Source organism: Plecotus auritus (assembly GCF_963455305.1).
Source record: "Plecotus auritus genome assembly, chromosome: 4".
In the NCBI taxonomy this organism is placed as follows: domain Eukaryota; kingdom Metazoa; phylum Chordata; class Mammalia; order Chiroptera; family Vespertilionidae; genus Plecotus; species Plecotus auritus.
This window is the reverse complement of record NC_137775.1, coordinates 9574691-9599768: the sequence shown is the minus strand read 5'-3', so window position 1 is coordinate 9599768 and position 25078 is coordinate 9574691. Positions and strand designations below refer to the sequence as shown.

Genomic DNA, 25078 nt, shown 5'->3' with positions numbered 1-25078 from the left:
AATTCTCAAGCTGGGAAAGCATATCCCCTTATGCAGGTACATATTCTTAGAGGGTTGTTTTATAGAATTTTTATATTACAACTAGAGGCCCGGTGCACGACATTTGTGCACTGGGCTGGGGGGGGTCCCCCTCAGCCCAGCCTGCGCCCTCTCGCAGTTCGGGACCCTTTGGGGGATGTCCACCGAGGGGTCTTTAGCGCTGCCACAGAGGGGGGGAGAGGCTCCCGCCACCGCTACTGCACTCGCCAGCCGTGAGCCCAGCTTCTGGCTGAGTGGCACTCCCCCTATGGGAGAGCACTGACCACCAGGGGGCATCTCCTGCATTGAGTGTCTGCCCCCTGGTGGTCAGTGCACGTCATAGCCACTGGTCCTTCTGCCATTCGGTCAATTTGCATATTAGCCTTTTATTATATAGGAAAGTGTAGAATTTGGAGGACAGTGCAGTTTTATTTTATTAATCTTTAAAATAAAAAAGAAACTGTCACTGTGGAAGTTTTTATTCTGAGCTAAAACATGCCTAGTGTTTATTCTCTGCTGCTGGAGTATTTTGGTGGAAGTTTGTGGAGCACCTGTCTATTTGCATCCTCTTTGAAGAGAGGAGAAACTTTAAAACTCCAAAGCAAGCAGTTGGAGGGTACAATAAAGCTTTAGGGGTGGTTTATCTGCACTCTTTACGGACTCCTTCACTGTTGACTATTGGTGGCACTTAACAATGGTATATTACTTCTTGTACTTTGAGATCTCATGATGGTTTCAACATCAGGTCAATTCTTTGGCTAGAAGATAACCTTATGTAAACCACACATTTAAGTGAGAAACACCCAGTTTAAAGGAATGTAGTATTAGTTGTAATCTTTCTTTCTTAAAAATTACCTTTTAATGACTTCAAAACACCCTGGATAGACACCAAGGGTATTTAGAATGGAAAATAAAATTTAATAATTATTTCTGGTTTATAGTAAGTCAGAGAAATGAGGATTTAAAATGTCTTAATTCTGATTTTCTATTGAAATTTCAGGCCTCTCGGATTAAAACGCTAGTGCTATGTACACGCTGCTCCTGAGCTGGGTCGGGGGTCAACATAGATGGTCTGCCCTAGAAAGGGCAGGGTGGCCAAAATTAAGGAAACCCAGAGCACCTTGGGGTTCTGTGAGCCAGTGAGTCTGACCTTGTAATGTTTTATTTCACTAAGACAATAATGTATGAATACAATTGAGACTCACACACTAAGGGAGCCCACTTCATGATGAGCAAAAGAACACTGCAGATGGGTGGGGGAGCTAAGAGTCCTGGGCTATTTCCCGAAGGCATGATTAGTTCAGCAGTTCCAAGTTTCTGCAGTCAATGGCGTAGCAACAACTGTATTTCCCACTCTGCCCGCTTTCTTGCTTGCTCTGCTACCCTTGCTTTATTTCCTACCAGCTCCGAGCGATAAAAACCTTGCTTCCTAGCGTTTTCTGTACTTCCAGTTCTCTTTGCAGCCTTGTTTACACGTTAATGGTTTTGGGGGTTTCACTACACAGAGGCCATTCGGGGCTGGGGAGCAGCCTCAGCACCCCCGACCTCCCTCCCTTTTTCGGAGCCCTTTGGGGTGAGGGCTGTGCTGGCCCGGAGCGCGGCTCGCACGCCGCACCCGCGCCGCGAGGCAAAGCAGCCAGAAACCACAGCACAGCTCTGGGCCCTATCGGGGGCGCACATCGCCCGTGGGCCGGAAGCACGAGGCCTCCCGCTCAGCGCGCCCACACCCGCCGTCGGGGCCGCAGCGGCGCCCCAGGCGGCGCCCCGGAAGGCCTCCGTTTCCCCGGCCCGCAGGAGAGAGGGGCAATGGCCGCCCCGCCGGCTCCGCCCGCTCCAGGGGGCGGGGCCGGCCAGACCCGAGGGGGCCGGGAGGTCCGGGCGCCGCGCACCTCGGCCCGCCCCAGCCTCCAGGGACTGGGAGGGGAAGGGAGGGGAAGGCATGCGACGGGAGGGGCGACGCACTCGGGCTGCGCGGCCCCGCGTGCGCGCGCGCTCTCCCAAGTCCCGCGGAGTTTAACACAATGCCGACGCCTACGCCGTGCGCGACGCCCCGGCCGGCGCAACAGACCCGGCGCCAGGGGCGGGCGGTGGCCAGACTGGGAGCTGGAAGAGCGCGCGCGAGAGCCGGAGACAGCGCGAGACCCAGGGAGGCCGGAAGCGCGCGTGCGCGCCCCCGCCCGCGGCCGGGAGGCGGAGCCGCGGCAGTAGCGGCAGCAGCTGTAGGAGCCGCTGCAGCTGGGAGAAGCGCCAGAGAGGCCGGGCCTGCTCCGGTCGGACCGGATCCCTCCCCTCCCCCTCCCTTTCCCCGCTCCCCTCCCCCAAGCCCACTTCCGCAGCTCGCGGCCTGGCCGCCGAAGCAGCAGCGGCGGCAGCAGGAGGCGGCGGCAGGATTACGCACCTGACAGGCCAACCTCTCGGAGCTCCGGCGCGGGACGCTCACCGGCCGCCGCCGCCAGGACGCACTTCGCGGTGGCGGCGGGAAGGGAGGGACCGGCGATGGGGAACGGAACGCGAATCGCCCCCTCCTCTTTCTCCCTCCCTCCTCCCTCCGATCCGCCACCCGCCCTCTCGGCTTCCGTCCCCTCCCCCTCCCGCAAAGCCCCGGATGGAGCAGCCGCCGACTCGCCGCCGCCTGGCTCCGGGGGATGGTTTTGTCAGGCGGCCAGAGCCCGGCGCCAGGCGCAGCCGCCGCCGCCCCCAGGGCGCCCCTGCCCTCACTTCCCAGAACCGCGTTCCCGAGGGACCCGGGCCCTCCGCCTGCCTTCGCCCGGAGCCGGGCCGGGGGCATTCGTCGCCTTTGTTGCCACCGTCTCCGCCGGAACCGTTTGCGAGCCCGGTGCCCCCCGCCCCTCCGCCTTCCCGGAGCCCGGGCTGGGGGCGGCACGTGGGCGCCAGCCCGGGAACGGAGGCGGTGCGCGCTTACCTGTCGCCGGTGCTGCTGTGGCGCGGGGTGTGGAGGAGGCACCGCCGGGCGGCCTGGCCGTGCCCTGCCCGCCGCCGCCGCCGCCGCTTCTCGCTGCTGCTGCTGCTGCTGCCGCCGCGGTCGGTGTCTCCGGCGGCGGCGGCGGCGGGGCTTTTCCTGTCCGGTTACGTTAAGGTCACATGACCGAGGGAGCGGAGCGACTAGTGCAGAGGCTGCGAGCGGCTCCCGCCGGGGGGGAGGCGGCGAGCGCAGTGGCGGCAAGAGCCCCCTCCGCCCCCCTCCGCCGCCTCCCCTCCCCCTCGCCCGCCTCCGCCTCCGCCTCCTGCTGCTCGGCCGCCGCCGCCGCCGCCGCCTGCAGCGCTCGCTCCTCTGCCGCTCCCACCCAGGCTCCGCGCTCCGCTTCAGCCAAACTTCTGCAGACCATGTGCAGCCGAGGCGAGGAAACTTCTCTCCGCGCATCGGGGCCGGAGGCTTGAGTCACAGCCCCATGTTTACATGCAGGGTTTAGGTAGGAGGACCCGGGAGAGATGCTCGGGGGAGGGATGATGGAGAGCTGCTGGTCGGATCCCCCTGCAGGCTCCTGGTGCTTGACATCTCTCGGCCTGTCCCTCCCTTACTAACCTAAGTTTTAACTTTAGGACTTGAAATGGAGTGGACTTGAGAACCACAGAGATAATTACAAGTCACGAATACCCTTTATCACCAGTGGTAATGGAAAAGTCATACTGGAGTAGAAATGCCAGTTGGTGCTGTGTGTGGAGGTAGAGGTGCTAACAGTCTAGCTGGGTGTGATCTAAGTTTGTGTCAGGATTTAATTTGTTGTTTATTTCAGTCATTGGGTTTTAGCTTTTGAAGCTTTGGTCCAAAAATATCAGTCTGCAAAACCTGTTTGTTACTTAAGAACAGTTCACACTCCTGTTGAGTTTGGTTTCTGGGGTACTGTTGAGAGTGGATTCCAGAGTTGGCCATTCTGTAAATTCAGAGGTCCCGAAACCTTTTAGCAGGGAGGTCCTGAGATGCAAGCGGGCAGGCAAGGGGACTTTGGTAGTCATTCTTAACATTTTAAAGTTTACTGTTGTGTTGTTGCCATTTTGCTAGAGTTTTATATCTTTGGAAGCACCATGTAGTCCTTTGAGGACTGGATTTAATAACTTACATATATAATATTTTGAAGTCTTAAAAATGAATGCTGCTTGATGTTTAGGGGAATGGAGGCAGCAGTTTTCAGGATACTTTGGTTTAAAAGCGTGTTATCTTGGTTATAAGGTCGTTGATTTGTTGTCCAACCCATTTTGGTTGGGTTATAGCCCAGTGCCCTGGCACATAGTTCATAAATATTTAAGGCAAGCTGACTATCTTAAGACAGCTAATTTAACATACAGAAGTGTCCCTTCTAAAACTGCGTTTGATTTAGTGACCCAGTTAGTTATACCATGCTACTGATGACTGCTTCCTTCTGTGAAGACAGAATAGGCAGCGTGTCACTAGTGGTCCAAAAGCGGGTAATAGATTTAGTGCATACCTGCCTTGAACTTCTCTTGTTCTTTGATCAGCTAGATAAATGACTTGTTGAGTGGTTAAATGTCTGCCTACCAAACCAAATTCTGACCCTGATATAAGTATTTCTAGTGCTCTATCACTAAAACATCAAAGTTGGCCCTCAGACTGACATGCCTGTTTCTTGGATTGGCTCTCCAGTTGAGATCTGTTTCATCTGACTAGGAAACTGAAGTGATTTTGATTCCTTAGAAATCATAGTTAAAGTCATAGTAGAAAGTCATAGTTAAAGATCGTTGGGTCCTTAGTTCTTTTAGACCTTGACTCTGAACTTTCAGGTTTATGTGATGGAGTGCTTACATGGAGAGTGAACTGTTGTAAGAGAAACTAAAAAAAAGTGGGCAAAACTAATGCTAAAGTTTTAGATGAAAGCCCTGAAGTAGAAACTTGCCTATGTTGACTCAATTGGCTTTGAGTCAAAGAAACTAAGCTTTTTTAAAAAAATAGACTTTTATTGATTTCAGTCAAGGTAGAGAGAGAAACATCGGTGATGAGAATCATTGATCTGATGGGCTCTATCCTATACACCCCACACTGGAGTTCAAGCCTGCAAGTGGGCATGTGCCCTGATCAGGAATCAGACAGTGACTTCCTGGTTCATAGGTCCATGCTCAACCACTGAGTCACGCCAGCTGGGCAAAGCTGCTTATTCTTAAAATCAGTGAATAGTTTCTCAATACTGCATTTTATGTAATTGTATAAAAATAGACCCATTGGTTATTCCTGAAACTCAATCTCATTCCTAGAGAAAGTGCTGTCAAGGACTGCCCTAGACTTTTCTTCAGGAGCTGCTATTCTTTTTTTATTATTTTTTTATTTTTATTGGTTTCAGAGAAAAGAAGGGAGAGAGAGAGAAACATCAGTGATGAGAGAATCATTGATCGGCTGCCTCCTGCACACCCCACACGGAATTGAGCCCACAACCGAGGCATGTGCCCTGACGGAGAATTGAACCATGACCTCCTAATTCAGTGGTCGGCAAACTCATTAGTCAACAGAGCCAAATATCGACAGTACAACGATTGAAATTTCTTTTGAGAGCCAAATTTTTTAAACTTAAACTTCTTCTAACGCCACTTCTTCAAAATAGACTTGCCTAGGCCGTGGTATTTTGTGGAAGAGCCACACTCATGGGGCCAAAGAGCCGCATGTGGCTCGCGAGCCGTGGTTTGCCGACCACTGTCCTAATTCATAGGTCGACGCTCAACCACTGAGCCACGCCTGCTGGGCTAGAGCTGCTGTTCTTGCACTTAGAAATGGTCAGTTGTTTTGCTGCTAGTTCTCTCAAGGCATAGGCATGCATTCTTAGATTTTGTCAAGTATGCTAATTAGTTTGATTTTTAGTCACCATCAGGTCATAGTGTTATAAGAGATGCTGTACAGATTATATCTGCTTTCTACAACTTGAAGTAGAAATATTTAAATGGATGCATACGCAAAGGTTGGGGAGAAAACTGTCTTTGCAAGGACTAGTGTCCAGGGAAAGCTGTTAGTCTGGTTGTGGGAGAGCCACAAATAACCTGAATTAAGTAATAAGAAAAATAAGTTAAACTATCTGTTTAGTGTTTATGTGCTGATTTTGCATTTGGGAAATACATTTGGCAGATTAGGAGTTCAAAAATAGTTTCACACATTTCCCAAGAAAATCACAGTGCAAGCAAATAAATAATCTGAGTGGATTCATCAAAAGTTGCTATACATAAATACTCTGCAAACTCTTGTAGTGCTGAAAGTTTTGATATGTTTGCTGAGGTACATGAGAAAAATATGCGCTTGCTGTGCCCTGAAGATAGGTCCCGTGAGTCTTGGACTGTGGGCAGAAAGCAATTTAGTAATACTGTACTTGTTTTTCGCAGAAATTTGTGTGTATGCTCAGGTTGAAGATGGAATTTCCTTTAACATTGTTTATTAAAGTAATATACTAATCATTGTGGGTGTCTCCCAGAGCAGCCTTTTCACTACATAATTTTATGGGCAACCTCTTAGGTTTGGACAGTGACATGCTTTTACATGCTACACTTACAAGTCTGCCATGCCTTTTGTGTTTTATATCAAGCTTAACATATACGTCAGAAGATATGTATTTTGAGAGTCTCTTATTTTATTGGTTTGGCTATAAAGTCTATAGAAAATGCTCATTTTATAGTTGGTTGTTGTTGAGACCATATTCCCTCAATAGTTCCTATACTTTAGGGAACATTTTGTCTTAGGTGTAGGCTTGTGGGTTTCAAACTTTTTCAGTTGTGATTCTAAGACATATGCTTTGTTAAATGTACACAAATACATAGAATTGAAAAAACTTTAAGGAACTAGTACTTGTTATCAGTTAAAAACTCAGCTATCGTTTCTAACTAGTTCATTTATTTTTTTTAAAGCTGATTGTGGTGCCTTAAATTGATTTCATCAATCACAAATGGATCAGGGTTCAGAGTTTGAAGATCACTTGTTTATCTCATACAGTTTCTATGGATCAGGAATCTGGGAGCAGCTTAATTAGGTAGGTGGTTCTGGGTCAGGGTCTTTCACGAGGTTACTTACTGTCAATATGTTGACGGGGCCAGAGGATCTGCTTCTAAGGCGGCCCACACTCCAGCGGGTCAATGCTCGCAGTTGGCAAGTCTCAGTATTTTCCCATTGGATTCCTTGAGTGTCCTCACACTGGTGGTGCTTGGCCTCCCCCAGAAAGCGTGAAACAAGAAAGAGCCAAGGAGGAAGCCGCACCATCACTGCCACATGCTGTTAGTTAAAAGCAAGTCACTAAGTTCAGCCTATGGCCACTGGAGCAGTATTAAGTATCAAAGAATTCGGCTTTTTAAATAACCAACACAGTTCTATATTTTTTCCTGTTATGGATGAATTAGGGTTGAACCGAAAGCCTTGCTAAAATTACCGTGTTTAATTCATTTTTTTTCTCTGAGGGCACCTAGTCTCATTCTCTTCTCAATCTTAGAAGAGAGAAAGCGGGCTCATTCATTGTAGGGGAAAAACAACAGTTTTTCCCTGACTTTTGTCATGAATAATCTATGCTAATAAAGATGAGAAAATTGGCTGATTTTTAAGAAATCTTTTCTAAAGAAGTTATAGTGTATAACTGTTGTTCTCTAGTCTTCCAGTTTGCAAGCTTTTACATGATAGTAGTTATACTTTCAACTTTTAACTCTACATTCGGCCCTTCGAGTCTGGATTCAACCTATCGAAAACAGTGTTTTGATCCATGGTTGAGAATCCCTGGTTGGGAAACTGCTCTTGGGAGTGTGAAATACTGTTTTCGATCCATGGTTGGTTGAATGTGGAGATGGCTGGCTTCTTTAGTTGATGTGAAGTCTGTGGATACAAAGGGCCAACTATATTTATTGAAAAAAAATCAGCTTATAGATGGGCTGCGCGGTTTAAAGTTATGTTGTTCAAGGATCACCTGTACTTATTGAAAGAATTGAAACTACTTATTGTTAGCTTCTGATGCTGTCTATATGCTGACCACAAGATTGTACTACTGTTGTAACTATAGCAATTAGCACATTTCCAGAACCTAAAAGATGTTATAACTTAAAGATAATCAGGGTTTGAGTGTAAAGACAACTATACTACTTTCTGCTGTGAAATTTTCATGGATACTGGAGCTAGGGTTTGTTCTAAGACTGGTTTTGACTTAATGGTACAAGGAGCTGGAGGAGACCCTGACACTGGTGGTGTGAGTGAAGCTAGGATCAATTTCTAAGGCCTTCCTTGATTTTTTTTAATCCATTATGCTTTTCTGAGTAATAGGTGGGGATGCAGTAAATTATCTTACACTTTTACTATAACGGATTGGATAATGGCTGCTTTTTTTTTTTTTTTAATATATTTTATTGGTTTTTTACAGAGAGGAAGGGAAAGGGATAGAGAGCCAGAAACATTGATGTGAGAGAAACATCAATCAGCTGCCTCCTGCACACCCCCCACGGGGGATGTGCCCGCAACCAAGGTACACGCCCTTGACCGGAATCGAACCCGGAACCCCTGAGTCCGCAGGCTGACGCTCTATCCACTGAGCCAAACCAGCCAGGGCATGGCTGCTTTTTTCTTTTTCTTTTTTTTTATAAATACATTTTATTGATATTTTACAGAGAGGAAGGGAGAGGGATAGAGAGTTAGAAACATCAATGAGAGAGACACATCGATCAGCTGTCTCCTGCACACCTCCCACTGGGGATGTGCCTGCAACCAGTGTACATGCCCTTGACCGGAATCGAACCCGGGACCCCTCAGTCCGCAGGCCGACGCTCTATCCACTGAGCCAAACTGGTTTCGGCTGCTTTTTTCTTAAATACCTTTCCGGTTTCTCTTAACCACCAGGACTCGTGACAGTTCCCATTCTGCTCTAAAGCACTGGTTGTACCAGAAAATCTATGTTTTGTTTCATTGTGCAGAAGGATTGAGAATGCAGCATTTAAAAATTTCGTTTTGTTAACCCTCTGTGAGGAAATCTCCCTTGAGGAAAGGGAATTTGGAAGAGAGACTTTAAATCCTCTTTAAAAACAGCCAATTCAGAACTCTCAGAATTGCAACTAAATAGATTTGGACTGGAGGTACTCAAAATATTCCTCTTCTCCTTCTCATCACCTCCCAGCACAGAGACACACAGTTTGTAAAGGCAGGGAGATGGGAGTTTGAGAAGGTTGGTTGTGGAAAGGAGAATTGAGTCCCTGAGATTTAGTACTTAGTACATTAAGTGGAGCAAGAGGGTGCTAACGAATTACTTAATATCTGTGTAAGCAGTATAAACGAGTTAGTAGGCTCTAGGTTAGTGGTTCTCAGAGTTTAGTAAGCCTAAGAATCTCTTCGAGAGTTGTCAACAACAGGCTGGTGACTGCGGCCTCAGGCTCAGATTGTGGAACACAGGAATCGGTAATCCTGGACGCCCAGCTGTTTGCTGAAGCAGTGGTCTGAGCACTGGACTTTGGAAAAACTGCTCTAAGTGGTAGAAAGACAGGTCAGTAATTAAAAATAGGAGGATGTGATTATTTTGTCAAAACATAATAATTCTAAAAACTATTGATTTTGTATGGAGAAACATTTCTGCCTTTGACTGCTGCAGTAATCTAGGCACCCCAGAATGCCTGCTGGCCGCTACTTGGTATGTGTAAAATGTGTAGTTTAAAAAGCCTTTTAAACAGTGGAAATATTTATATTTAAACTGCTTTATATTTAAACTAGAGGCCTGATGCACAAGATTCGTGCACTGGTGGCAGGGGAGAGGGGGTCTCTCAGCCCGGCCTGCGCCTCTCGCAGTCCGGGACCTCTCGGGGGGGGATCGGGCCTAAGCTGGTAGTCAGACATCCCTCTCGCAGTCCGGGGCTCTTGCAGTCCGGGACCCCTTGCTCCTTACTGCCCACCTGCAGCGGAGGCGGGAGAGGCCCCCCCCCCCGACCGCCACTGTGCTTGCCAGCCATGAGCTCGGCTCTGGCTCAGCGGCACTCCCACTGTGGGAGCACACTGACCACCAGGGGGCAACTCCTGCGTTGAGCATTTGCCCCCTGGTGGTCAGTGCACATCATAGCAACCAGTTGTATGGTGGGAGGGACACTTAGCATATTAGCCTTTTACACACACACACACACACACACACACACACACACACACACTCTAGAGGCCCAGTGCATGAAATTCGTGCACGGTCAGGGTGGGGGAGGACCCCCTCAGCCCAGTCTGCACCCTCTCCAATCCAGGACCCCTTGGAATCTGGGACCTCTGGCTCCTAACCGCTCGCCTGCCTGCTCGCCCCCAACTGCCTCTCCCCCACTGGCCTTCTTGCCCCCAACTGCCCATAATCGCCTCCCTCTCCCTCTCCCTCTCCCCCCGCTTCCGGTCTGATCACCCCTAACTGCCCCCCCACCCCCCCGCTGGCCTTCTCGCCCTCAACTGCTTCCCCCACCAGCCTGCTTGCTCCCAACTGCCCCCCACTCCCTGCTGGCCTGATTGCCCCCAACTGGCCCCCCCTGCCGGCCTGCTTGCCCCCAACTGCCCCCTCTGCTGGCCTCATTGCCCCCAACTGCCCATAATCGCCCCTAACCGCCCATAGCCCCACCACCATGGCTTTGTCCGGAAGGATGTCCGGAAGGTCTCCCAGTCTAATTAGCATATTACCCTTTTATTAGTATAAACTAGAGGCCCGGTGCCTGAATTTGTGCTCGGGTGGGGAACCTCGGGGTGGTATGCGGGAATCGGGCCCCAGCCTTGCAGCCCCAGTTCATGCCCCCAGCCTCACAGCCCCACCTGGCACTCCGCCTTGGCCTGGTGCCACCCCCTCACCTGCTCCACCATCCCGTGCGGGGCGATTGATCGGGGCTGGGCTCTCCACCCAGCTCCGTCAGTGCCTGGGAGCTGGGCAGCAGCCCTGCTCCCCGCTGCCGGTCGCAGTCTGCGGGTGATCGACTGGGCGATGGGGCCCCACTCACACCCGCCTTGGCCTGGTGCTGCCTGCTCGCCTGGTCCACCGTCCCGCCACTGTCGTGCTCTCCTCGGGGCCCATCAGGGCTGGCAGCCCCTCCACTGCCAGCGCTGTGATGCCGATGCCTACCATGTTTCGAGCCGCCCCCTGGTGGTCAGCACGTCATAGCAAGCGGTTAAACTCCCGGTTGGACAATTAGGCTTTTATTATATAGACTAGAGGCCCGGTGCACGAAATTCGTGCATGGGGTGGGTGTCCCTCAGACCAGCCTGCACCCTCTCCAACCTGGGACCCCTCGAGGGATGTCCGACTGCCTGGGATCGGGCCTAAACAGGCAGTCGGACATCCCTCTCACAATCCAGGACTGCTGGCTCCCAAATGCTCACCTGCCTGCCTTCCTGATTGCCCCTAACCACTTCTACCTGCCAGCCTGATCATCCCCTAACCACTCCCCTGCCAGCCTGATTGCCCCTAACTGCCCTCCCCTGCAGGCCTGGGTCCCCCCCCAACTGCCCTTCCCTGCAGACCCAGTCACCCCCAACTTCCCTCCTCTGCCGGCTGGGTCACCCCTAACTGCCCTCCCCAGCAGGCTTGATCGCCCCCAACTGTCCTCCCTTGCAGGCCTGGTCCCTCCCAACTGTCCTCCCCTGCTGGCCTGATCGCCCACAACTGCCCTCCCCTGCTGGCCATCTTGTGGTGGCCATCTTGTGTCCACCTGGGGGCAGGATCTTTGACCACATGGGGGCAGCCATCTTGTGTGTTGGAGTGATGGTCAATCTGCATATTACTCTTTTATTAGATAGGATAGAGGCCTGGTGCACGGGTGGGGGCCGGCTGGTTTGCCCTGAAGGGTGTCCCGGATCAGGATGGGGGTTCCCTTGGGGTGTGGGGTGGCCTGGGCGAGCGGCCTGTGGCGACTGGCCACGGCCCCCGGCGACCCAAGCAGAGGTCCTGGGATCTGGGATTTATTTATCTTCTACAATTGAAACTTGGTAGCCCGGAGTGGACCAAGCCTTCTGCTCACTCCGTGGAGGCAGCCATTTCTGTTGGGATTTATGTATCTTCTATAATTGAAACGTAGCCTTAAGCAGAGGCCAAAGCAGGCCAGGGCTGCAGAAGCTTGGCTTCCTCCATCGCCACGGGCAACCCTAGCCTCCTGCTCTTTCCAGCTCTGTGGCTGCCCCCATTTCTGTTTGGGTTTATGTATCATCTATAATTGAAACTTTGTAGCCTTGAATGGAGGCCTAAGCCGGCAAGGGCAGGCGAAAAGCTTGGCTTCCTCCATTGCCAAGGAAACCCAAGCCTCCTTCCTGCTTTCTGTGGCTGCAGCCATCTTGGTTGGGTTTATTTGCATATTCGTTCCTGATTGGCTGGTGGGCGTAGTGGAGGTACGGTCAATTTGCATATTATTCTTTATTAGATAGGATGAACCACTTGCCATTCCTGTGCAGGATTCTTTAAGTCTCAGTAATGTTTCTGAACTATGGATTCAAATGGGGGGGCTTTTCCACCTCCATTTAATCTCATCCTATGTGGATTTTGAGCTGAGGTAGTACTGTAATTAAACCCATTATATAGATAAGGAAACAGGCCCAGAGAGGTTCAGTGATTTGCCCAAGGTGATGCAGCTATTTAAGGGGTAGTGGGAGCGAGAATTCAAATCAAGGTTGGTCTTAACCACTGTACTCTCATGAGTGCTAGAAATTGGATAAACTTTGAGGAGTGCTTTCAGAGCCACTGGAGAGTGTAAATTTAAGTAGTGGAAAAGATGTAATTTCTGATGTATCATAAACATTGATATTTAAATATAAAACTATTATATCCTGGCCCAGTGTGGCTCAGTTGATTGGAGGGTCATCCTATACACCAAAAGGTGGTGGGTTCAATTTCTGGGCACATAACGTAGGTTGCAGTTTCCAATCCCCAGTTGGGGGTGTGTGAGAGGCAACCGATTGATGTTTCTTTCTCTAAAAATCAATAATAAAAAACTATTATATCTAATGTATGCAGTGGAATGTATTACCATGAGTTGATGTCCACCATGATCCAATTAAACATAAGTAAATGATTCAAATTTAACATTGATCCTTTTTCTCCCTGGAAACCTATATTTATTAAATTTCCATCACAAAACATTACCCCAATAAACTTTTATGCTTGAAGGCCTTAATTGTTTCTTTGCAATGTATTTGTGTATAAGTTGAAATGTTAAATTTTAATTTGCTATGACCATAGGCACCACATGTTCATGTTTTTTTTATATTAAAATTGTATTATAATGAATGCACTTGAACCATACAGCAAATTGTTTGTTGATATTGGGTTAAGATTTTATTGGAAACTTGCCTTTTATGAAAAAAATTTTTTAAATATATTTTTATTGATTTGAGGGAGAGATGATGAGAATCACCAATCAGCTGCCTCCTGCATGCCCCCCCCCCCCCCCATTGGGGATCAAGCCCACAACCCAGGCATGTGCCCTTGAGCAGAATCGAAGCTGGGACCCTTCAGTCCATAGGCCGATGCCCTATCCGCTGAGTCGAACCCGGCTAGGGTGGAAACTCCCCACTTACTAGGTGGAGATATCATGGTCTCAGTTAAAGGAGGCTTCATTGACCAGTATTTCAAATTGTCCTGTTTGGCTTCCCAAAGGTTTTAACGTATAGGTTAAATATAACTAAAGGTTCTTAAATATAGTGGACACCAAACTCAGATTCAGGCTGGGTGAGAGATGCCTTCTGTACAGTTTTGATGGGAAGACTGATTGCATGTGTGTGCATGGGCACAGCAGTCTTATGGAGGTGCTTATGTGGACCTTGATCTAGAAAGCAGTTACTGCACTATCCAAACCCATGTGCTCCTTGGAACGTCTTTGATGCCCTTGGGGTATAAATACCCCAGAAGACTGCTACTTGAGAACTCTTGCCGTGTGCTGCAAAAGACACCAGGATGGTCACCTTCGCACTGGCACAGCAAATGGAGTCATCGGTAGGTGTAGAGATGTCTGTTCTTCTGGTAGAATACTATGTAGTAGTTAAACAAGTTGCAAAATGACACTGTCCCGATTTTAAATAGAAGAATCCTCTTCATCAATATGTATAGAATGTATGAAAAAGAACATTTAAATTTACTCTGGTGGGACAGTTATGCATAAAAAGGCAAATGAAGATAAGTGCTTTGTTTTTAAAAAAATTTATTGATTTTTAGGGGAGAGGGATACAGAAACGTTGATGAGAGAGAAACACATTGATTGGCTGCCTCTTGCATGCCCCACACTGGGGATCGAGTCACCACCTGGGCATGTGCTTTGACCAGGAATTGAACCGTGACTTCCTGCTTCATAGGTTGATGCTCAACCACAGAGCCACACTGGCTGTACTGCCTGTCTTACTTTATACTAGAGGCCCAGCATGCACAAAATTGTGCGCGGTTAGGGTCCCCAGGCCATCCGCCCGCTCACCGGTCCCTGCTGCACCCCCTGGTCTGCTGTGGTTCCCCGACTGCAGCGTGGCTCAGGTTCCCCGGAGCCTGTGGCGGGGGGGAGGGACCAAGAGGCTGCCATTCCACCCGCTCGCCAGTCCCGCCATGCTGCGATGGGAGACTGCGGGCCAGAGGGGAAGGGCCTGAGAGGTGTTCAGTCCACCTCATGGTGACGGGTCATTTGGTCGTCACGGACACTGGCTTTATATATACAGAGATAACATTCCTGAGTTCCTGCATGGTTTCCTAGCCAAGGCCATGATTGGGATTCCCTGGGGTAGGTTAGTAGCAGTGTCCAAAATCTAAGCCTTAGGCTTTAATGAGTATCTTTGCTTAGATTTCCTAGGTGCTAAGCATACCCAAAGTTCTTTAAATTAAAATCAACGTTTTTCTTTCAAATTATCAGTGTTAACAGTCCCAAACATTAGATTCTTCATAATTTTTATTCAAGCAGCAATACATGTAGAATGGAAGATTATAACTTCTTGATTAAAAAAAATTAAATACCTACTGAATAAGAGACTCCCTCCCCCCCGAACCGTGAACATTTATTTTTGATTGTAGAGCTGAATATGTCTTGCAATAACACTTTTCCTTTGGTCATCACTTGATTATAAAAATACGCGTCCCAACTCAAACATTACCTTAGGGTGAAAAAAAGGAGAGTTATTAATTTCATGGCTAATCACTGGTACAAGCTAAAATGACTCTTCCAAGTTTGCGATTAATGAGGAATTCTGAAGAAAGAGTAAATACGTGTCTTCCCCATGTGGCAGCTGCAGCTCTGCGGCTCAGGCACTTGCTGTGGGCTTTACATTGTATATTTTAAAACGTAGAACTTTTTAAAAAATCAGAATGCATTTACAAAATATTACCACAGTCACTTGAAACTTAACCTCACTTCCAAATACTTAGTGACTGCAACAAAGTCATGTTCTTTCTCCCTAGCATTTTCTTCTCTTTTCAATGAGAGAGAAACATCGATCAGCTGCCTCCTGCACACCTCCTACTGGAGATGTGCCCACAACCAGGGTACATGCCCCTGACCGGAATCGAACCTGGGACCCCTCAGTCCGCAGGCCGGCGCCCTATCCACTGAGCCAAACCGGTCAGGGCTCCCTAGCATTTTCATTGCCAACTTTTCATTTTCATGAAAAGGTGCCTTACCTCTATGGTGATGAGGATGACGATCATCCACTCCAGGCGGAGCGCCCTCTTCTCTGTCAGGTGATTCCGCATTAGATCTGTCAGCTCCATGCAGTGCTGAAGTTTTTCATTCATGACCTGCATTAGAAAAATAGTAAAAATAAAAAATATGGAAATAGTAAAGAATAAAAAGTATCCTGTACTTCAACACATTTAATTCGGCAAATAAGTAACACAGTCACATGCTTCAGAATTGTAAAGGTTCGAAATAGGTATCCAGTGAAAAAGCATCCTTTCAATTCTCGCTCCTCAGTTCTCTCCCCGAAGGCAGCCTGCCAATATTCCCTGTCTCGTGCATCCATCTAGAGACATTTTGTATGCACAGATTGAACTGCAAGAAGTACTTTGCATACTGAAGCTCTTATTGGTCAGGTTTGGATGGAAGATCTAAATATATATTATTTTCTGAGTCCTAGTTTTTTGGTGGCTGCCCATGGATTTTAGCAGTTATGAAAGGCAAACTTGAAACATGGTTCATTCAGCATGTCCTTAAGATAACAGAAACAATGATTAACTACCTTATACTACAAGTCACTGTGTCAAATCCCACAAAACACTTCCACGACCTGCTGCACACTCACCACTAGATGGCAGTGCTTTTAGCGCTGAACTGCAGAGCTTCTGCCGGCTGATGCCTTCCTCAGGTTGGTTGAGGAAGTTCATAGAACACAGAATCTTTGAATTTGAGACTTGAATGTGACCACTGGCAAGTTACACCTCCTAAATCTCTGTGTAGCTCTCTTTTGGAAATTGTTAAGTCTGGAAACATTTTAAGAAATAGTTTGATTCCCCTTGATTACTTATGGGGTGTGCTGAGAATGCAGGTTTGGTCAGTGGAAACTTGAGACAAGTTACAGATGCATGTTTGGGGTTTGACTGAAATGTGTTATGCGCTGTATAATAATAAAAGTGTAATATGCTAATTAGACTAAATGTCCTTCCTTCCGGACAAAGACGCAGTGGGCGGGGACTGAGGCAGAGGCGGCAGAGGCCCCGGCCGTGGTGGCGGGCAGTGGCTGGGGCCAAGGCCCTTGCATGAATTTTGTGCATCAGGCCTCTAGTAAAACCGTAATATGGTGCACTAACATCAACAGCCTTACTAATAAGACCGGGCACATGGAACCACACTGGTAACATGTTTCCAGACATTACAGTCTCCTGGTAGTATCTCTTATGTATAAATGTACAGAGCGATGGTTTTCCTTTTTTCTTCTTCCCTCCCTTTCTTCCTCTTCCTAGTTTTGTTGGCTGCTTGGTCTTGATTTATAACATGCAGCTCATCCAAGCTTACTTCTCTCTTCAAAATACTGACCCGCTCTAACCAGTTTGGCTCAGTGGATAGAGCATCAGCCTGCGGACTGAAGGTTCGATTCTGGTCAAGGGCATGTACCTTGGTTGTGGGCACATCCTCGGTGGGAGGTGTGCAGGAGGCAGCTGATCGATGCTTCTCTCTCATCGATGTTTCTAACTCTCTATCCCTTTCCCTTCCTCTCTGTAAAAATCAATAAAGTATATTTAAAAAAAAAATACTGACCCAACTCTCTGGAGTTGGAATGGGGACTGTCTTTCAACTTTGACTAAGGAACCTACATTTTCTTCCTCTTCCTCCTTATCCTCCAACTTATTCCTTAAGCTTTAGAAATTGTATATATTACCACCACTCCCCTGAAACTTCCAAGCCCCTAATACGAAATCTAACAACTTTTGGTTAGATTCTAAACCTCGGTTGGCTCAAGCGTTTGATACCACTTTGAAATGGATGCTTCCTTTCACTTTCCCTTCCCTAAGAACTAAGGTCTACCGCTCAACCGCCATTCTTTTTCTGAGTCTCCTCTACCTCATCTTGCCTTTGAGTGACATTTCCCAAAGGCCTGATAGTGTCTTGTCCTTCAGTTCTCTACTCTTATGTGATCTGACCTATTCTGGTTTGTGTAGACACTTACCAAATGTCAGTCATTTCTGTCCTACCATCACTACTTCTGTGATACGTGTGTCAAGTGTACTATTAAATTCCAGAAGACTATATGTAGAAATGTTTATTTAAAAAAACTACCAGCGCCATCAATGGAAAACCAGTGCTATGTGAAATAGTACTTGTTGTCTACACAAAACTGAGTCTGATGCCTGTGAAGACGGGATTTGAGCATCCAATAGAGGACCATTCAAGACCCACTAAAACCAAACAAAGCCTTTCTCCTCGACAGTAAACAGAAATGTTATGTGCTTCAGTGTTATCTCAGGGTCCATGTGTCACCTAAGTTAATCTGTTGTACAAGTGTATATCTCACACATTTTGGGAAAGACTAATATGAGTTACTATTTTATTTTTTCTTAAATTTCTTTTTTATTGAATTTATTTGGGTGCCACTGGTTAGAACTATTTACTTTTAAAAAAATACATTTTTATTGATTTCAGAGAGGAAAGGAGAGGGAGATAGAAACATCAATGATGAGAGAATCACTGATTGGCTGCCTCCTGCACACCTCCTACTGGGGATGGAGCTCACAACCTGGGCCTGTGCCCTTGACCGGAATCGAACCTGGGACCTTTCAGTCCGCAGGCCAACACTCTATCCACTGAGCCAAACGGGCCAGGGCTGAACTATTTTCTGATAAGTCTCAAATATAAATGCTTAATCCTGATTTCTCTGCCTGAATTTCTAATTGCCTGTAAAACATCTTTTGGGTTTCCTGCCAGCACCTTAAAATTTAGCATTTCTCAAACTAACACTGACCTACTGTTAAGTCTACCCTCTCGGGTTTCCTATCTCAAATCAGGTCACTATCTTCTCAGTCACCCAGGACAGAAACCTTTAATCTTTAATCCCCACCCCTACAGTTATCTGGGGCTCTCAGAGGCTCCAATCTGTCCTGCTTACCAGTCTTAATACTGGTAACCCCCAGGGGGTTTCCTTTTACAGTGGTTTCAACTTCTCATTCCAAACAGGTTAGATCATGTCAGTCCCCAGCTCAAGACTTTAAACCTCTACCATTGCCTTCATAACATCAAGCAATTCCGGATCATTTAGTCCAATCACACTTTAGTTGATGGCTTCCCCTTCAACCTGGAAGGCACAGCCTTTGTGACACCCCTCCAACCTTCTGCTCCTTCCCCTGTGCTCCGATGGCACTTCATTCTGCCTCAGAGTTATGTTGTCTTCCCAGCACTCTTCCCTCCCGCCCCCCTTCTTTCAGAGAGTTACCATATGATGCTGATCATGGTATCAACAGCCACCTGAAACCCTCCCCAACCTCCTGAGAAGCCAGAGGGTGCACGGGGTAGGTACAGACCCAGGCTCAGACACATGTCCCGATCCTTTGAAGTTGCCAGAGAGAGTGAAATGTCAGTTTGGATATTCCCTCTCCCCACAGCCCATTGTCCCCATCTCATGGAGAAGGAAAGAATGAGGCCAAACTGGTACAGAGTCTGCTGAGGAGGGAAGCAGTCCTGACGACCAGTTTGGGTCTGTGCAGCAGACAGTCCCCATTCCAAACAGCCCTGTTCTGTGGTGTGAGCCAGCACAGCTTACCTTAAATTTGCATTCTCACCTCCTCCTGTCCCCACCTCTCTCTGTGTTGCCATTTTTCTACCCAGCGTTCACAGACAAACACCAGTCATCCTTACTCTTTACTCTCCCTGGCCTTCCATGACCAAGTACTTGATTTGCTTAGACTCAGGATCCTTCTAAGAATGCATCTCTATTCTCACCGTCACTATTACAGTTCCAGACCCCATAGAATTGTTTGAAACTTGAGAACTTCCTTATGGGCCACTAGGCCTCCAAACTCACCAATCTTATCTAGTGTGCAGAGCAAATATCAGGATATGCTTTTACACAAAGAGTTGGAAATTATAGACAGGAAAGGGGAAATCTAGAGATCTGAACAGAATTCAAATATTTCTCCAAAAGCAATTAAATACAGTGTCTTAAATTTAAAGTTTGTCTTCACATAGTTATGCAAATTATAAGCAACACTGTGTCCCCTGTAAAAAGTGCAAATACATACCTTAACTCTACGAGTAATGCTTAGGAACTGACAAGTTTTATCATAAAGTTCTTCCAGGTTTTCTCTGTCCCAGTAGAAATCCGGAGTGATCAAGAAGTCTGAACTCAAGTTTATACGGTGTCTTAAAAAAAGGAAAATCATAACTTTATTTTCTATCTTGAATTAAGAATCATGGTCTCTATTATTTTTTATACTTGGTGCTTTATTGATAATTGCTGATCTTTGTAATATTTCTGAGAAACAAAAAATTTAAAAGAATTTTTAAAATTGCAAACTAATTCAATCTTTACTATTAGTATTATTTATGAAGTAATTCGAATACAAAATGAAACTTTTTTGTTTCTACTTTTTTTTTTACTAAAAAGTTTTACAGCATACCCAAACATTTTTTTTGTGTGTGGATAGGACTTAACATGGCTCAAAAGTAAAAAAGAAAAAGGTAAAGATTGACCACTTTTACTCCTCTTCTTATTCCCATCTTTCCCTCTCTCCTATCCCCTACCCCCTATAGGTAAACAATGTTAGTTTCCCCTGTAGCCTTCCAATGTACGTGTGTGAGAGACATTCTCTCCTAATTTCTGAGACATTCTCTCCTAATTTCTATTTTTACATAAGAGGTTTAAGCTTACTTTTAAATGAAACCTAAGTTGTAGAAGTAACATATAAACAGCTCACTATAAAAAATGAAAAAACCTAGAGAAGGATTCAGAAAAAAAGTGGTAAGGCCTGTTAACCCAACATACAACTCAAATCCTTCAGGCCCTGCAAACGTTGCTGTGTCCTTCCAGACCTTTTTCTGTGCATACACACATGCATGTGTGCACATGTATGTGTGGTATGTACACATATCAAGATGAATCTGGGTATTTATTTTTGTTGGTCTACACAAAGGCAATCATACCATATATAATTTGTGCATGTTTCTATTCACAGATTTACTACATTCCTTTTAATAACACGAGCACTTTTACTGTAAAGAGAAGAAAACTTTGGGTAAGAACAGCAGGACTCTACAGAAACTATTCACAAGGCTAAGCATATTTAGTCCTAACTTCCGAGTTTTGTACAGTAATTGGCTATATCAAATTCTGCTTGCATTCCCAAGACAAGAGGAGGGGCTCTCTCTACCCCACCTCTTAGAGAACCCAAAGCTTAGATCTGCTGTGGGTGCTGGTGGATGCAGCCTGAGTTAGGGTCCCTGAGCTATGAGAAATGCATAGATGACGAAACAGGGACCACCACTCTCCAGACCGAGTATCAGAAGAGAACGTGGAAAACAATCTCAGGTCAATGAACTCTAGTCTCATCCCATACACCAGAGGGGACAAGACACTGAACAAGGCGGCCTATTGAAAACAACGCCGAAGAACAAGATTTCCTTCCCATAAAAGGACAGTAATAATAAACTGGAACATTTAACATCTCTGAAAATGGGAGGCATCTTTAACACCGATGTTCTCTCACCGGTGGCAGCTGTGACTTGAAATGTCAATGCCTTAAACCATTTATTCCCCTTATGCTTTCCTTTTTATGTATGCCCAAGAAAGAATGTGATAGAATTTACACCCAAATAAAACTAAAAGAGCTATTTTAGCAAGTGCAAGATCAGAGTCCGTGATAAAAAAGCACTGTATCACAGCCCAGCCGGCCCGGCTCAGTGGCTGAGCATCAAGCTATGAACCAGGTCACTTCACGATTCCTGATCAGGCGACGTGCCGGGGTTGCAGGCTCAATCCCCAGTGTGGGGCGTGCAGGAGGCATCCAATCAACGATTCTCTCTCAACATTGATGTTTCTATCTCTCCTCCCTTCCTCTCTGAAGTCAATAAAAATAGACATATATATATTTTTAAAAGCACCATATCATAGTTTTAAGTGATAGCACCATCCCTCTCCTGGGGCATATTATGTCGCCTCCATCAATGAAATGTGGTACATAGCTTGTCTGGAGCAATTAGATCTATTTAGCATTATGATGCAGTGACATATTTTTACTGAGAATTCCCATTATCCAAATGCTAGAAGGTATCTTTCTACCTTCAAAGAACATCACATATGCTCTCTCATGTAGGTTTAATGTAGATTAACTATGATCTCTTTTGCACATGTAGACTTTCTTCAGTTTGGTCCTAATACAGCCCACTGCTTCTCATGGGTAAGAATTCTGCATGCTTATAAAGAACGAAATGAAGACAGCTCCAAGTCCCATAAAGGTGCAAATGTTGACTCTTCACTGTAGAACTACAGGAATGTCTTCTTGAGATCATTAAATATATGAAATATTTACTGGGAACATTTTACCTGAGGGCAAAGAGTTCACCCATTTTCTGCATAACTTCTTCATGAGATAGTTTCACTTTCCTCCCAGTTTTTAAAGCCTATTTGGGAGGGAAAAAGAAAACATACATGCGTACACATATATCTGCATAAGAAAACCATAAAGCAAATTCTGAAGCATTATCCAACGTAAACAACATCTCTTGGATAACTGTTTCGCAATCTAATAAAAAATACTTAATCTTATTAGGTAGAAATTTTATATTCCCCTTTTCATTTCCTTTCTTACCTGCATTTTCTACATTATACGTTTCTAATCTTTTATTAAAAATTCAAGACCTCTGCCCTGGCTCGTGTTTCTCAGTGGTTAGAGCATAGGCTCAAGCACTAAAAGGTCAAGGGCTCGATTCCTGATCAAGGGCACATACCTGGGTTTCGTGAACCCTCCCCGCCCCAGGGGCAGAGTTGGGGTGCATGTGCGGGGCGGGGGGCAACCAGTCAATGTGTCTCTCTCACATCAATGTTTTTCTTTCCCCCTCCTTCCCTTCCACTCTCTGAAAAGCAATGGAAAAATATCCTCATGTGAGGATTAACACACAAAAAATTCAGGACCTCTTATCCCAAGTATAATTAGATTTATTCTTCCACAGTAAATAGATTAATTAAAGCAAGCTTGATTTTTAATGTATTTTCAAGTATTGATATAACTATATGCATTTTTCATGCCACTATTTTTTTAAAATATTTTATTGGTTTTTACAGAAAGGAAAGGAGAGGGATAGAGAGTTAGAAACATCGGAGAAACATCGATCAGCTGCCTCCCGCACACCCCCCACTGGGGATGTGCCCGCAACCAAGGTACATGCCCCTGACTGGAATTGAACCTGGGACCCTTCAGTCCGCAGGCTGACGCTCTATCCACTGAGCCAAACCGGTTAGGGCGATGCCACTATTTTTTTTCACAATTCAGCAAAATTTTAATCAAGAAAAGTGGTCATAACCTCCTTCCTTAGAGAGGAAACACTTCACTTTTTTTTTTCTTTAATGCAGTTACACTAAGAATACTGCACCATCAGAGGAAAGTAATTTGAATTTTACACTTAAAAAGTAAAAACAGCCTGGCCGGTATGGCTCAGTGGTTGAGTGTCAACCCATGAACCAGGAGGTCATGGTTGATTCCTGTTCAGGGCACATGCCCGGGTTGCAGGCTTGATCCCTAGAGTAGGGCATGCAGGAGGCAGCAGATCAGTGATTCTCATTGATGTTTCTATCTCTGTCTCCCTCTCCCTTTCTCTCTCTGAAATCAATAAGAAAAGGAAAAAAAAGGAAACTAAAAAGAAAACAAATAGGAAGTTTCTTATTCATCATTTTATATGTAAGTGGGATTTTTTTTCCTTAAAGTATAGCTTTCCTAATGTTTATTATTATTTTATTGTACTCCTAAATATATGGGTATAGTGGAAAATTTGCATTTTTCCCCAAATAGAAATCAATCCTTGAAAGCAAGCATAAAATTGGTATAATTACCTCTGGAATTGACTGAATAGATTCCACAAATTGATCCAGTGATGCTTCCCAAATAGCCAGTTTCACTGGGGAAAAATTGCACAATGGATCATTTCTTTATCATCACCTTCACATTTATACAAAATGCAGAAGGGCACAGTACCTTTCCGCCACGTCAACAATACTCTAAGACAGCGGTCGCCTACCGGTGGCCCACGGACCACTGGTGGTCCGTGAGGTCTGAAAGGTTGGCGAACAGCTGCTCTAAGATGCAAATCTGCTAACAGTTTGGAAGTGAAATTTAAGAACAGTTCATCATAAGGGACAGCACTAAAGTGGCAAAAGATGGAGGGAATGAAGTTGATTTCCAAGCCCTGCTGGCAGTCCAAAGCTACATTTAATAGAATTCCTGATTTTCTAATATTGTAGCTTGGAAACCAGAGAGAATGAGCTACATCCTGGGACAAAGGGCGGCTGCGTAGGTGGGGCCGAGACAGGCTTCTCCGCCCCCTCAATCCCTTGGGGCTGTGAGTACCGCTCAGAAGTGCCTGAGCCCTCAGGGTGGTGTGGACAGGCCACAGTGCAGACTGAGGCCAAAAAATTCTTAAGGAATTTCTACAGTTTCATCAGGTGCTTGGACCTTTTGGAAAAACGGAGAGCCATGTGACCCTCCCATTTCTGTGAAAAACTAGTGTATTTCTCTCCAGAGGCCGGTGCCAGTCACCCAGGGCGGGGCTAGAGACAAGCTAACCATGATCACCACACAGACAGGAGGGAAAACGGGTAATAACTATTAACAATATAAAATGTTTTTGGAGGGGGTAAGCTTTATCCATACAATTAATAAGCAACGAGGAGCTTCAGCACAGGTATTTATATTCTATTTTTCTTTTGCAGAAAAAAAAGGAATGCTAACGCTTTGCTGAGTATGTTATAAAAACATGTACAAATCGTTACTAAATACTTCAACTTCCCTTGGAATGAAAACCATGCAGCCCTTTCTCCGATAAGTAGCAGTAACCTACCTGAAAGGCAGAGAGCGTTTGAGAAGGCGAATTTCTCTAGGATGGCGTCATCCACATCTAGCTCTGCATTTAACCGGATTTCTCCTCGGTGCAGTTTCGACTGCCCCCTGTGTAAAGGGAACATGTATCTTGTCAGTCTTAAAAAGCACTTAATTTTTTTCTTTTGAAAAAGTCACCTTAGAGTCTTTCTAGAGGTCATTTTGGTCATTTGTATCGAGTCTTATAAATGTTCTTATACCCTTTGAATTAAGTAATTCCACGTCTCGAAATTCATTCTAAGTAAATAAAAGATGTGAAGAGGGATGTGTGTACAAAAAACTTCATGGTCCAATGTTTAATAGTAAAAAATTAAGAAGAAATGAAATGTCCAACAGGAGAATGGTTCGTTTAGTATCCCACAAAAGAAGTTCGAGCCGAAACCGGTTTGGCTCAGTGGATAGAGCGTCGGCCTGCGGACTGAAGGGTCCCGGGTTCGATTCCGGTCAAGGGCATGTACCTGGGTTGCGGGCACATCCCCAGTGGGAGGTGTGCAGGAGGCAGCTGATCGGTGTTTCTCTCTCATCGATGTTTCTAGCTCTCTATCCCTCTCCCTTCCTCTCTCTGTAAAATATCAATAAAATATATTTAAAAAAAAAAAAGTTCGAAAGAG

General features: G+C 46.1%; 2 protein-coding genes across 7 annotated transcripts in view; both read right to left on the bottom strand.

The window, feature by feature from the left end:
• ZBTB2 (zinc finger and BTB domain containing 2) overlaps positions 1-3194 on the bottom strand; it is a 29593-nt gene extending 26399 nt beyond the window's left edge. Inside the window, exon 1 of one of the 4 annotated variants that reach the window (XM_080664812.1) lies at positions 2942-3194. Coding sequence is in view for 1 of the 4 variants with exons in the window: in XM_080664809.1 (XP_080520935.1) it covers positions 2417-2806 (390 nt within the window). In the remaining 3 variants the exon portion in view is untranslated. Of the gene's footprint in view, positions 1-2416; positions 2859-2941 lie in introns of those variants that run through there. The other 3 variants (XM_080664810.1, XM_080664809.1, XM_080664811.1) reach the window with 3 other exon arrangements.
• Positions 3195-14113: 10919 nt separating this feature from the next.
• Positions 14114-25078, bottom strand: part of RMND1 (required for meiotic nuclear division 1 homolog) — a 32751-nt gene continuing 21786 nt past the window's right edge. For all 3 annotated transcript variants that reach the window (XM_080664815.1, XM_080664814.1, XM_080664813.1), the window contains exons 7-12: positions 24430-24536; positions 23426-23490; positions 21923-21999; positions 19623-19743; positions 15576-15692; positions 14114-15052 (exon numbers count right to left, since the gene is read on the bottom strand). In XM_080664815.1, the coding sequence (XP_080520941.1) occupies positions 15020-15052; positions 15576-15692; positions 19623-19743; positions 21923-21999; positions 23426-23490; positions 24430-24536 (520 nt within the window). In that variant the 3' untranslated portion in view covers positions 14114-15019. The remainder of the gene's footprint in view (positions 15053-15575; positions 15693-19622; positions 19744-21922; positions 22000-23425; positions 23491-24429; positions 24537-25078) is intronic.